The 12,500-nt window shown below is 38.0% G+C and overlaps 1 protein-coding gene across 1 annotated transcript in view; it reads right to left on the minus strand.

Moving 5' to 3' along the window:
• Positions 1-1,364: 1,364 nt before the first annotated feature.
• Positions 1,365-12,500, minus strand: part of LOC137656414 (carbohydrate sulfotransferase 10-like) — a 14,616-nt gene continuing 3,480 nt past the window's right edge. The window contains exons 2-6 of the mRNA XM_068390592.1: positions 11,597-11,770; positions 10,948-11,141; positions 6,864-7,010; positions 2,904-3,086; positions 1,365-2,564 (exon numbers count right to left, since the gene is read on the minus strand). Of these exons, the coding sequence (XP_068246693.1) occupies positions 2,411-2,564; positions 2,904-3,086; positions 6,864-7,010; positions 10,948-11,141; positions 11,597-11,770 (852 nt within the window). The 3' untranslated portion in view covers positions 1,365-2,410. The remainder of the gene's footprint in view (positions 2,565-2,903; positions 3,087-6,863; positions 7,011-10,947; positions 11,142-11,596; positions 11,771-12,500) is intronic.

Here is a 12,500-nt window from a genome sequence, read left to right on the forward strand (position 1 = left end):
TAAAATAATTTTAGAGGAAATTAGATAGTTAATTGATTTATTGAGAAAGTGAACTGATATTAATTTTCTGTTGAAATTTAAGAAATATCAAATGCTTATTTTCAGTGGAAAAAAGAAAATTAAATGAATCAATATGATCCATATATAGAGATGAAGTCCCTTTAAAACAGAGACATTGTTTAATTTTCCCTTAGATATTTGATATCATGGGAAAGTGAACTGATCTTAACTTTCTACCGAGAATTTAGGAAATACCAAAAATCTTATTTTCAGTGGAAAAAAAGAGGACTAGACGAATCAACATGATTCAATATAAAAATGAAAATAGAGAAAAATTTCCCATCTTTTCCCTTTGATTGGAAATGAATAAATAGGCCTTCACTTTTGGCAGGACTTAAGTCAATCCAAATTTAGTCGTGGAATATTTAATAAATAGGCCTATAAGTCAATCCAAATTTAATTGTGGAACTTTTAATAAATAGGCCTAAAGTCAATCTAAATATAATCGTGGAACTTTTAATAAATATGCCTATAAGTCAATCCAAATTTAATCGGAAAATTTTATATATAGGCCTATACCTTTAGAGGGATGAAAGGACATTAGCTGGACGAGACCCGTCTCTTTAAGATTTTCCCTCAGTTTAGAAGGGGAAAATTTACATAATGTATCAAATCTATATGATTTGTATAAAGAGACAATTGAGTAGAAAACCAGCCACTTTTAGTCGGAAGTAAACGGATCCTAATTTTTCAAAGAAAGTAAAAGCAAACTAGTCTATGCAATTGCAAACGAAAGATTAAATTAAATCCATAGCATACCAATGTTTCCTTATTTCCTTTCCTCACTGTGCTGTTTTCCATGTTGGAACCCTTGGGCTTACAGAGTCCCGCTTTTCCAACTAAGATTGTAGCTTAGCTTGTAATGACAATGATAATGCGACAAAAACACGTCCTTCCTCTTTATGAGGTGTAAAGTGGTCCTTATCATTGTCAGGAATTCACAAAACCTCTTTGTCAAGAAGTAAAGAGATCTAATTGTTTTTGCCAGGGAGTCAACAGACCCCACTTTTGGCAGTTAGTAAACATATTTTTGTCATTTAGTAAACAGACCATACTTTTTGTCTGGAAGTAAACAGACTCATTTTTGTCAAAAGGTAAACATAAATTTTTTTTTCAACAAAATATATACATACTTTTTTTTTGGCCTAGGAAGCGAAAAGACTAATTTTTATCAAGTGAACAGACCTAAATTTTGCAAGTAAAAAAAAAATAAAAAAAACTCTCGCTTGACTGAAAAGGTAAACAAATCCATATTTTTGTCAGGCAGTAAGTAGAACATCATTTTGTCAAGGAGTATACAGACACCCATTTTCCAAAAAAGTAAAAATACTTTTATGTTTGTCAGGGAGTTAGAAGACCCTCATTTAGTCAGATGTAAACAGACCCAAATTTTTGTCAGAAAGTAAACAGAATTTATCATGTCAAGCATTAAACAGACCCTAATTATAACCGGAATTAAGTAAATTTGCCTTTCCCCAGGAAGTAGACAAACTTTTTACTAAAAAAAAGCAAGCCCTAAATTTTGTCAGAAAGCATTCAAATCCTCAATTTGTCAGGAAGCAAACAGACTTCGGTTTTGTCAGGAAGCAAATGTGCCACTTCATGTCTGGAATAAGCAGATCCTTAAGTTGGAAGTATAGAGACCATTAAATCGGGAATCAAACAGAACCTCAATTTGTCAGGAAGTAAACAGACCTACATTAAATCGCGAATTACACAGAACTTTAGTTTGTCAGGAAGCAAACAAACCTACATTTGGGCAGGAGGTAAACAGGCACTGATTTTGTCTGGAAGTAAACAGAACCTCAATTTGTCTAGAAGTAAACAAATATTAACTGATAAGTCCCTAGGAATCTTAAAAATAGTTTTCAGTAAAACATAATCTCTTTTCAATTTTGATGAAAAAATTATGCTCTTACGGCTAGTAAAGGTCACTTCCGAGCAGCAGAGGCAAAGAATGTGTCATTGCAATGTTAGACAAATTACAAAACGCCCGAATATCTTAACATCTGGTCAGCATCCATGGATTATACCCACCAACTAGGACCCGGGTTGATAGGGAATTGGTTCTGATGACTCAGCATGCAGACCTATGTCTCAAATCAACCATTTCTGAGTTCCCATAAGGAAGGACTTCTGGGGAAGGCAAACAAATGCCCTAATCATGTATAAGGGGAAAGAAGAGTGTAGTGAAGCCCTGAAGGAAATCACAGACCTACTACCTCTTGAAAAATTAGTAATTATCTGGCATCATAACATCACCAGTTATTGATGTCTCCTAAAGGTAGGAGAATCTAGTTAGGCAAAATTTACTTTTAGGGGAAGAGCACTCCAAATATATATCATTTAACTAATCAGTCCCCATTTTGATATACTCGTTTGGCGTATACCCAAACAACTGGAAGTCGTGTCTGTACAGGTTCGATACTTGTTTAATCAGCGTTTTGGGGATACGGCTGAAGTAATCTTGAGTGGCCTGGTTGGTCCCATTGTAAGAGTCAAGACTGCAAATAGATAAAAAAAGATAATTAAGAAATTAGCAATCGATAACGTAATTGAAGAGATCCTGGCAGAGTAACGGTTCTATAGCAACTTAAACGCCAACTACTTTATTGTAATGTAGTATATAGTTATATATGGGAAAATATAATATCATGATTGTTATGATTCAGAACATACTTCACAGTACAGACATACTTCAAGAAAATCAGAAGTGGTGACAATAACTAAGCAAAATAAAGTTTAGAAAATTTGTAAATGGGAATATAATGGACAAACGAAATCAAGAAGTAGAGCAAAATAAAAGATTAAACTGGGAATAACAGAGTAGACAAATATATTACTTAGATGAATGCGTATGTGCGTTGATAGCCAAATCTTTGAGACCAGCTTTCCTTATGATGTACTCCTGGTCTACCATGAGTGTTTCCATATGAGCTATGGCATCGTATTTGATTTGGCAGGGTCCGCAAGTCCACCAAACTGGTTGCCAGTGAGGATTTACTCTTGATTTACCTTCAGAATTCCTACAGGGGTAAATAAGAAAGTACATGTTAACTGACTTGTAGTACTGACTGATAAAGCATAGCTGAAACAGAGAGGTTAAGTCTAAGCTAAGGCTGTATCTGCAAAAGTGGTAAATTTGGCAGGTGCAGGCAGTAGCCACCTGTAGCTTGAATTTGAAATAAGCTGATTCCAAAAGACTGTTCACACAAAAGCTAGGATGATCAGTCTCATTAGTTTCAGTAAATTTTAAATTCATGCTTCACCCCACTCCTTATTGAACCACCCGAATTGCTGACAAAGCACCTGTGTCCTCGCAAGTAGTGATTTGGTTAGTGTGGGCAGGAGTGGATTGAAGCTCGACTCTAAAATGAATTGTTTCTAATGAGACCAATCCAAGAAGCATCAGCATCAGTCTCAGGGAATTAATGATTTGTACATTACAGAAAGATAAAAATAAGTATACATGGGTAAGAGTGGCAAATGGAAGAGTAGTAGAAAGGGCATTAATGGATTATGTGTTGATAACAAAAAGAATGTTTGGAAGATTGAAAGACGTGCACGTGTTTAGGGGTATGGCTAACGGTATGTCTGATCATTTTTTGGTGGAAGGAAAATTGGTTGTAGCAAAAGAGTGGGGGAATAGAGTAGGTGGATGTAAAAGGGAGCTAGTGAGGGTTGAAGAGCTAATAAAACCGGGGGTAAAAAGTAAATATCAGGAAAGGTTGAAAATGGCATATGACGAGGTGAGAGTAAGAGAAACTGGTAATTTAGAGGAGGAGTGGAAGTTAGCAAAAGAAAATTTTGTTGGGATTGCAAGTGATGTATGTGGCAAGAAGGTTGTTGGAGGCAGCATGAGGAAGGGCAGTGAATGGTGGGATGAAGGAGTGAAGGTAAAAGTGGAAGAGAAAAAGAGGGCTTTTGAAGAATGGCTGCAGAGTAATAGTATAGAGAAGTATGAAAAATATAGAGAGAAAAAGGTGGAAGTAAAGCGCAAGGTACGTGAGGCAAAGAGGGCAGCTGACCTGAGGTGGGGTCAGGGACTGGGTCAGTCATATGAAGAGAATAAGAAGAAGTTTTGGAAAGAAGTGAAGAGAGTAAGGAAGGCCGGCGCAAGAATTGAAGAGACAGTGAAAGATGGAAATGGAAGGTTGTTAAAAGGAGAGGAGGTAAGGAAAAGGTGGGCGGAATATTTTGAAAGTTTGCTGAATGTTGAGGATGATAGGGAGGCAGATATAATTGCGGTTCCAGGTGTTGAGGTGCCAGTGATGGGAGATGAGAATGAGAGAGAGATTACAATAGAGGAAGTGAGGAGAGCACTAGATGAAACGAGAGTAGGAAAAGCATCGGGTATGGATGGTGTGAAAGCTGAGATGTTGAAGGAAGGGGGTGTGACTGTACTTGAATGGTTGGTGAGATTGTTTAATGTGTGTTTTGTGTTGTCAATGGTACCAGTAGATTGGGTCTGTGCATGTATTGTACCACTATATAAGGGTAAGGGAGATGTGCATGAGTGTTGTAATTCAAGAGGTATTAGTTTGTTGAGTGTAGTTGGAAAAGTGTATGGTAGAATACTGATTAATAGGATTAAGGATAAAACAGAGAATGCAATCTTGGAAGTACAGGGTGGTTTTAGAAGAGGTAGGGGTTGTATGAATCAGATTTTTACAGTTAGGCAGATATGCGAGAAATATTTAGCAAAAGGTAAGGAGGTGTATGTTGCGTTTATGGATCTGGAGAAAGCATATGATAGAGTTGATAGGGAAGCAATGTGGAATGTGATGAGGTTATATGGAGTTGGTGGAAGGTTGTTGCAAGCAGTGAAAAGTTTCTACACAGGTAGTAAAGCATGTGTTAGAATAGGAAATGAGGTGAGCGATTGGTTTCCGGTGAGAGTGGGGCTGAGACAGGGATGTGTGATGTCGCCGTGGTTGTTTAACTTGTATGTTGATGGAGTGGTGAGAGAGGTGAATGCTAGAGTGCTTGGACGAGGATTAAAACTGGTAGGCGAGAATGATCATGAATGGGAGGTAAATCAGTTGTTGTTTGCGGATGATACTGTACTGGTAGCAGACACAGAAGAGAAGCTTGACCGACTAGTGACAGAATTTGGAAGGGTGTGTGAGAGAAGGAAGTTGAGAGTTAATGTGGGTAAGAGTAAGGTTATGAGATGTACGAGAAGGGAAGGTGGTGCAAGGTTGAATGTCATGTTGAATGGAGAGTTACTTGAGGAGGTGGATCAGTTTAAGTACTTGGGGTCTGTTGTTGCAGCAAATGGTGGAGTGGAAGCAGATGTACGTCAGAGAGTGAATGAAGGTTGCAAAGTGTTGGGGGCAGTTAAGGGAGTAGTAAAAAATAGAGGATTGGGCATGAATGTAAAGAGAGTTCTATATGAGAAAGTGATTGTACCAACTGTGATGTATGGATCGGAGTTGTGGGGAATGAAAGTGATGGAGAGACAGAAATTGAATGTGTTTGAGATGAAGTGTCTGAGGAGTATGGCTGGTGTATCTCGAGTAGATAGGGTTAGGAACGAAGTGGTGAGGGTGAGAACGGGTGTAAGAAATGAGTTAGCGGCTAGAGTGGATATGAATGTGTTGAGGTGGTTTGGCCATGTTGAGAGAATGGAAAATGGCTGTCTGCTAAAGAAGGTGATGAATGCAAGAGTTGATGGGAGAAGTACAAGAGGAAGGCCAAGGTTTGGGTGGATGGATGGTGTGAAGAAAGCTCTGGGTGATAGGAGGATAGATGTGAGAGAGGCAAGAGAGCGTGCTAGAAATAGGAATGAATGGCGAGCGATTGTGACGCAGTTCCGGTAGGCCCTGCTGCTTCCTCCGGTGCCTTAGATGACCGCGGAGGTAGCAGCAGTAGGGGACTCAGCAGTATGAAGCTTCATCTGTGGTGGAAATGTGGGAGGTTGGGCTGTGGCACCCTAGCAGTACCAGCTGAACTCGGCTGAGTCCCTGGTTAGGCTGGAGGAACGTAGAGAGTAGAGGTCCCCTTTTGTTTTGTTTCTTGTTGTTGTCGGCTACCCCCCAAAATTGGGGGAAGTGCCTTTGGTATATGTATGTATGTACATTACAGCTTCAGTTTTTTCCTGCCAGTACCGGCCAAATTGTTCCGTGTGGATGCAGCATGAACTGGGTTTCTACACGATTAGGATCTCCACTATGTAATAAAGAGCAAGTGTCTGGCTATACAGTATATATATGGATATATATTTCTTTCCAGTCACGCTCAGTGGCAAGGCCAAACATATAACTACTCGGTCTCTCCCTGTTCCCTCGGTTAGGGGGAGAGGGAGTAGCCATACCCTGATGACAGGTAGTTGTAGTTAGGAACGGGGGAGGGGGTGGGAAGGGTTGAATCTATGTATGTGCATATACCTAAATATCTAACCGTCATTTTGACAGGTCGCGTACACTAGTCATAGAATAAGAGATGATATTATTATTATTATTATTATTATTATTATTACTAGCCAAGCTACAACCCTAGTTGGAAAAGCAAGATGCTATAAGCCCAAGGGCTCCAATAGGGAAAAATAGCCCAGTGAGGAAAGGAAATAAGGAAATAAATAAATAATGAGAACAAATTAACAGTAAATCATTCTAAAAACATTAACAACGCCAAAACAGATATGTCATATATAAACTATAAAAAGACCTATGTCAGCCTGTTCAACATAAAAACATTTGCTGCAACTTTGAACTTTTGAAGTTCTACTGATTCAAATGTTTATTCTATTTCAATAATGCCAATTAGTTTGTAATAAACAAACTCTATCTCCCCCTAATTACCAGAATTTCTTCATGATGTCTTTGATGTACTTGAGAAACTGGAGGAAAGTTGGGTAAGCATCATCTTCCTTAGCGCTGGGATCAGAATATCCGGTTTTCACAAGGTTAGACACCTTCTGGAATTGGTTATCCCGGAGCATTTTATCCCTGAAATAGGAGCATGGTTCTGTTTATTTTCAAAATTGTACAGTACATTAAACATATTTTCCTAGTCTGAAATAAAATATTGTCTTTAGAGTGAGGAATGTTAATGCAATATATATGTAAAAAACAAAAGGATATCTGAAACTTTTAACAGTAGGAACTAGAAAAGCACTCTGAGAGTACAGACTTCTGCCACGGCAGCTTATTTCTTGAAACCAGCTTAGCTCAAGGTTAATTCTGTCAATCTTTTGCTCGACCTTGACCTTTGACCTAGGACTTTCTGAATTGAATCACTTCCGCGTCTCAACATAACAATTAATCCCTGAAAGTTTCATTACTCTATGAGTAAAATTGTGGCCAGGAAGTTGTTCAAAACAAACAGACAAACAGGGACAAAAACATAACCTCCTCCCAACTTCGTTGACGGAGGTTATGAGGCATTCCAATTTCTTCCTAATGTCGAAGAGTGATTAACAAAAGATGATTATGAACACGAGTTATTTATACTTGAGGTAGTAGGTAGGTCAAGTCACCAACTCCCTTATGGGATTCCATCATTAGAGAGCTATAGGATCCTTTATAGGACTTAGTTAAACAGTTTAATGAAGTGTCTTTTTACAGGTACAGTACAACTTTTTTACCTACTCATAGAATGAATAGTTTATGTAGCACCTAAAACTCTTAACTGTAACTCTTGTAACTGTTCAGTGACTACTTGCTCAACAAGAACAGGAACAAATGCAGCTGTTTCTATTCCACTGCAGGACAAAGGCCTCAATCATGTCCTTATTCATTGTCTGAGGTTTGGACAGTTTTCATCACTACGGTGGCCAGTGTGATCGGTGATGGTGGATGACTTTTATCCGATCGCTCACAGTAATCAACGAAGTATGGGTGTCCTGGTCTAGTACGGATTTGCTGATCATGGTGATACCCAAACCCTTTCACTAAGTGAGGGTATCCCCACTCGCATGAGAGCAAATCTTTGATTTTATATTATAGTAGAAAGCTACTGAAATCTTACCTACTATTATTATTATTATTATTATTATTATTATTATTATGATTATTATTATTATTAGCTAAGCTACAGCCCTTGTTGAAAAAGCAGAATGCTATAAGCCCAAGAGCTTCAGCAGGGAAATATAGCCCATTGAGAAAAGGAAACTAAGGAAATAAACTGCAAAAGCAGTAATGCAAAATTAAAATGAAATATTTAGAGAACAGTAGCAACATTAGAATTGATCTTTCATATTTAAACTAAAAACTTAAAAAAAAAAAAAAAAAACAAGAGGAAGAGAAACAAGATAGACTAGTGTGCCCAAGTGTACCCTCAAGCAAGAGAACTCTAACCCAAAACTGGAAGACTACGGTACAGAGGTTATGAAACTTAATACAATTTTGAAACTTTCTTCTACGATAGTTAAGTACAGCAGACAACACACAAGGCTACTTCTTCAAGGTGGATTCTTGGGAACTGGCCTCGGGGAGTCCAAATAAAGTTATATCATGATAAATTGTACGGAGAAAATATTGCGCCATGAATATTAAGATGGGTGAATGAACTGCTCTTCCCTCACCTAAGGGTATTCTTATGTAGATACAAATATATCGATTCCACTATAAATTATTATTAGAAAAGATGTCACATACCAGTTCAAGACAACGGTATACGCTAAATTAACTGGCGCAGAGAGATGCTTCAATTCTAGAGGTGAATGCCCCGACGCTTACAAAAAGTCTGTAATAAGTGCTTAGGTCAAAAGAACATTCACGCACAGCACATCTTGGAAAGACGTAGATGACGGACTAAACCGAATTCGACAACTATCACCCGTAACGGATATCCAAATATCATGATAGAAGAGGCTGTGATGGAGAAATTCAACGAAATTCAATAACTCATAACGACGGAAACTATTGAGGAAAAACTCATCATCTACCACCACCTTAGCTTTGGGTCGGCTTACAAAGATGTGCGTTTAAGTAGGCCTATAGTCCATTTCTTTTATCGAGGCAGATTTGCACCGACTCGCAGCGGTGCCCTTTTAGCTCAGAAAAGTTTCCTGATCGCTGATTGGTTAGAATTATCTCGTCCAACCAATCAGCGATCAGGAAACTTTTCCGAGCTAAAAGGGCACCGCTGCGAGTCGGTGCAAATCTGCATTGCTAAAAGAAATTGACTATATATAGTCAGCCATTATCCTCTTTGCAATCCAAGGATCTCTGAAATTTGAAATATTTTTGTTTTTGTTTTTAATTTTCTATAGAATATCATTTCAACATAATGAATTATAATTTTAGTTGAACCTCATATATAAAAAGAATTGCGAAATTGCCTTAATCAGGAATCCCTTGATAAGACAATTTTGTCGAAACAGTGTTGCAGTGATAGAATAAATGAAGAAGAAAAAGAAGTTATATTTTCTGTAACCAAAGGCTACAGAAAATCTAAATACAACACTTTTGGGACACAGCTTCCCTCTAATACAATTTTCATTGAAGGCGATTGCCATAGTAGTGTCATTGTGTTTCCCGGTGTTTTCTACAGGAATCCTCTTATGTTCTCAGCTTTAGATTTTCTGTAGCCTTTGGTTAAAGAAAATATAACTGATTTTTTTCGCCTTCATTTATTCTATCGCTGCAACACTTTCGACAAAACTATATCTTTATTATAGTAATGCAAGCGTTGCACAGATGGCGCTGCCACTTAATTTTTACTCTAAATGTTTAACAAAACTTAATTTCTTATAAGAAAAAGACCAATACTGAACGAACAACTCACAAACCAGAAGACTAAAATGGTGGGTTACCCTAAATTCCTAAAAGGATCGTCAAAGGGATTTTTTAAAGCACAGTAACGGAAAAGTCATCAACCGAATACTTGCAGGATATGATGGCCTAACCGGTGTGCCTGGCCTGAAGGCAGTGTCCACACAGACGGCTACTCAGCAGGAGCAGATTGAAACTTTATTAGCTTCGCCAACTCTGTTACTGCAAATGTTGTTTTGATAGGCGTGTGTGTGTGTGTGTGTGTGTGTGTGTGTGTGTGTGATTAGTATAACTTAAAAACTATTTGACCGTATCTCATGGTATTTAATGGGAAGATTGGCCATGATCCAAGGACAAAGTGATTAGATTTTGGGAGTGATTGGGTCAAAAGGTAAAAGTCAAGGTCACGAAAAGGTAAACATGTCTTTGCTATATTGTGGTCAATTTTTACCAATTTGCATAAAACTAGTGCCAAAATGTGCACAATTCAATTCCCTACTTTGTACAGTATATACAACATATAGTGATGTCATTACCCTTGTTTGTGTATTTATTTGCTTGTATGCTTGTCTGTGTGTTTGTGATTAGCATAACTCATAAACGATTTGACGTAATCTCATGACATTTGGTGGGATGATTTGGTGGGCATGATCCTATGACAATTTAATTAGATTTTGGGAGTGATTGTGTTATAAGTCAAGGCCAAGGTCCTGAAAAGGTAAAAAGTGTCTTTTTGCAGTATTATATGATTTGCATGAAACTAGTGACAAAATGGGCATAATTCAATTGCCTATTTTTTGGTATATATATATATATATATATATATATATATATATATATATATATATATATATATATGTGTGTGTGTGTGTGTGTGTGTGTGTGTGTGTGTGTTTTGGGATTAAATATTCACAACCTCATCATTTTTCTAGGTGACGAAAATGATGGTTTCGAAGGTATGTGCTCTACCGAGTGTCTGCTCTAGTCTATGATATAATGATTTCATTGGGGAGCGCTCCCCCACCCCTTCACACAGAGAGCTTTAGAAGCTAGCTGGAACATTTAGAATCAATGTATTTCCAATTTAAGCTTCAGCACTTAGCATCTTTCTTCACTGCCAAATTGTTGTCTGCAATTTTGGACATCTGCAACAAGAGGCTGTGCTTACCTATAAGCCGAAAGGAGGCGTTCCAGAGGATGCCTCACAATCAACATTCTCATGGACGTGTCCAGAAGCCTCTGTCTCTCTTCTAGGTCCTCTGGTGGAGGGTAGAGCTTCCTGACCTGCTTGTGTAAGCTGCTGTTAGTAGATTTAATTCCAGCTAGAAGGAGGAGGTTAGTCATCCATGTTGTTGAGGCTGCCTGTGATGGACAAGGAAGAGTTTCTTAAATGGGCTAGACTATGTAGTAACTTGGGACTAGTTCTAGATGCCAATCTAAATTGCTGATCAGAATATTCTAGTTACAACAGGGTTATGTAAATAAGCAATTCTGAAGCTTTCTGTTTAGAATCTTAGTTACATCAAGTTTATTTTCACCGAGGAAACTCTCTGAGTTATTTGGAATGAATCAAACTGTACACAAATGAAGCATTTTGGTTGTTCGCCCAATAATTTCTGAATGATAGTTTACAACTTCATTAATGTATTCTAGAGTAAAATTTGAAGGAATGAATACGGTAGCAATAAAAAAAAACTTGTAAAAATATAGTCCTAGGAATACTAAGGGACTACCAATGATGGTTGGCAGTTATATGTAGGCTACTGAATAGGACTCGACAAGACCAGTCATCTCGAAGCCACTTCTCAATTACTTACCTTATAAACTGGACACCAAGTCAGATTATGCTTGGGGACCCAGCGAATATTTGCATGGACATCCGAAATGTTGTGAAGAAAAGAGGGCTTATCTTCTGTTTGCTCACAAAATGCATCCAAGGCAGCTTCTCTGTCAGCAAATATCTTAGCTTGAGCGGCCATCTGCTCTTCGGTCTAGAAAAGAGAAAATAATAGATTAATATGAGACAAAATAATGGGTTAATGTACAAGAAACAAATAGTCTGATGGTTTAAGAGTGTTTTTTACAAAGGCATGAAGCCGATGAAAATCTGAATGTCTGGGGATTTATTTTTTATTTTCTATGTTCATTTTAATATGATTGCTTAGAATTATAGGTTGTAGGTTGGCCAAGGCACCAGCCAACCGTTGAGATACTACCGCTAGAGAATTTTGGGGTCCTTTGACTGGCCAAACACTACTACGTTGGATCCTCCTCTCTGGTTACGGTTCATTTACCCTTTGCCTACACATACACTGAATAGTCTGCCCTATTCTTTACAGATTCTCCTGTCCTGATACACCAGACAACACTAAGGGCTTGACTACTGCACTTTAGTTGTTCAGTGGCCACTTTCCTTTTGGTAAGGGTAGAAGAGGCTCTTTAGCGGGTGAGCAGCTCCTCTAGGAGGACACTCCAAAATAAAACCATTGTTCTCTAGTCTGGGGTAGTGCCATAGCCTCTGTACCATGGTCTTCCATTATCTTGGATGTGAGTTCTCTTGCCTGAGGGTACACTCAAGCACACTATCCTATCTTATTTATCTTCCTCTTGCTTTGTTTAAGTTTATATATTTTATATAGGAAATACTTATTCTAATGTTACTGTTCCTGAAATATTTTGTTTTTCCTCCTTTCCTTTCCTCACTGGGCTATGTTCCCTATT

Source organism: Palaemon carinicauda, chromosome 17 (assembly GCF_036898095.1).
Source record: "Palaemon carinicauda isolate YSFRI2023 chromosome 17, ASM3689809v2, whole genome shotgun sequence".
Classification (NCBI taxonomy): domain Eukaryota; kingdom Metazoa; phylum Arthropoda; class Malacostraca; order Decapoda; family Palaemonidae; genus Palaemon; species Palaemon carinicauda.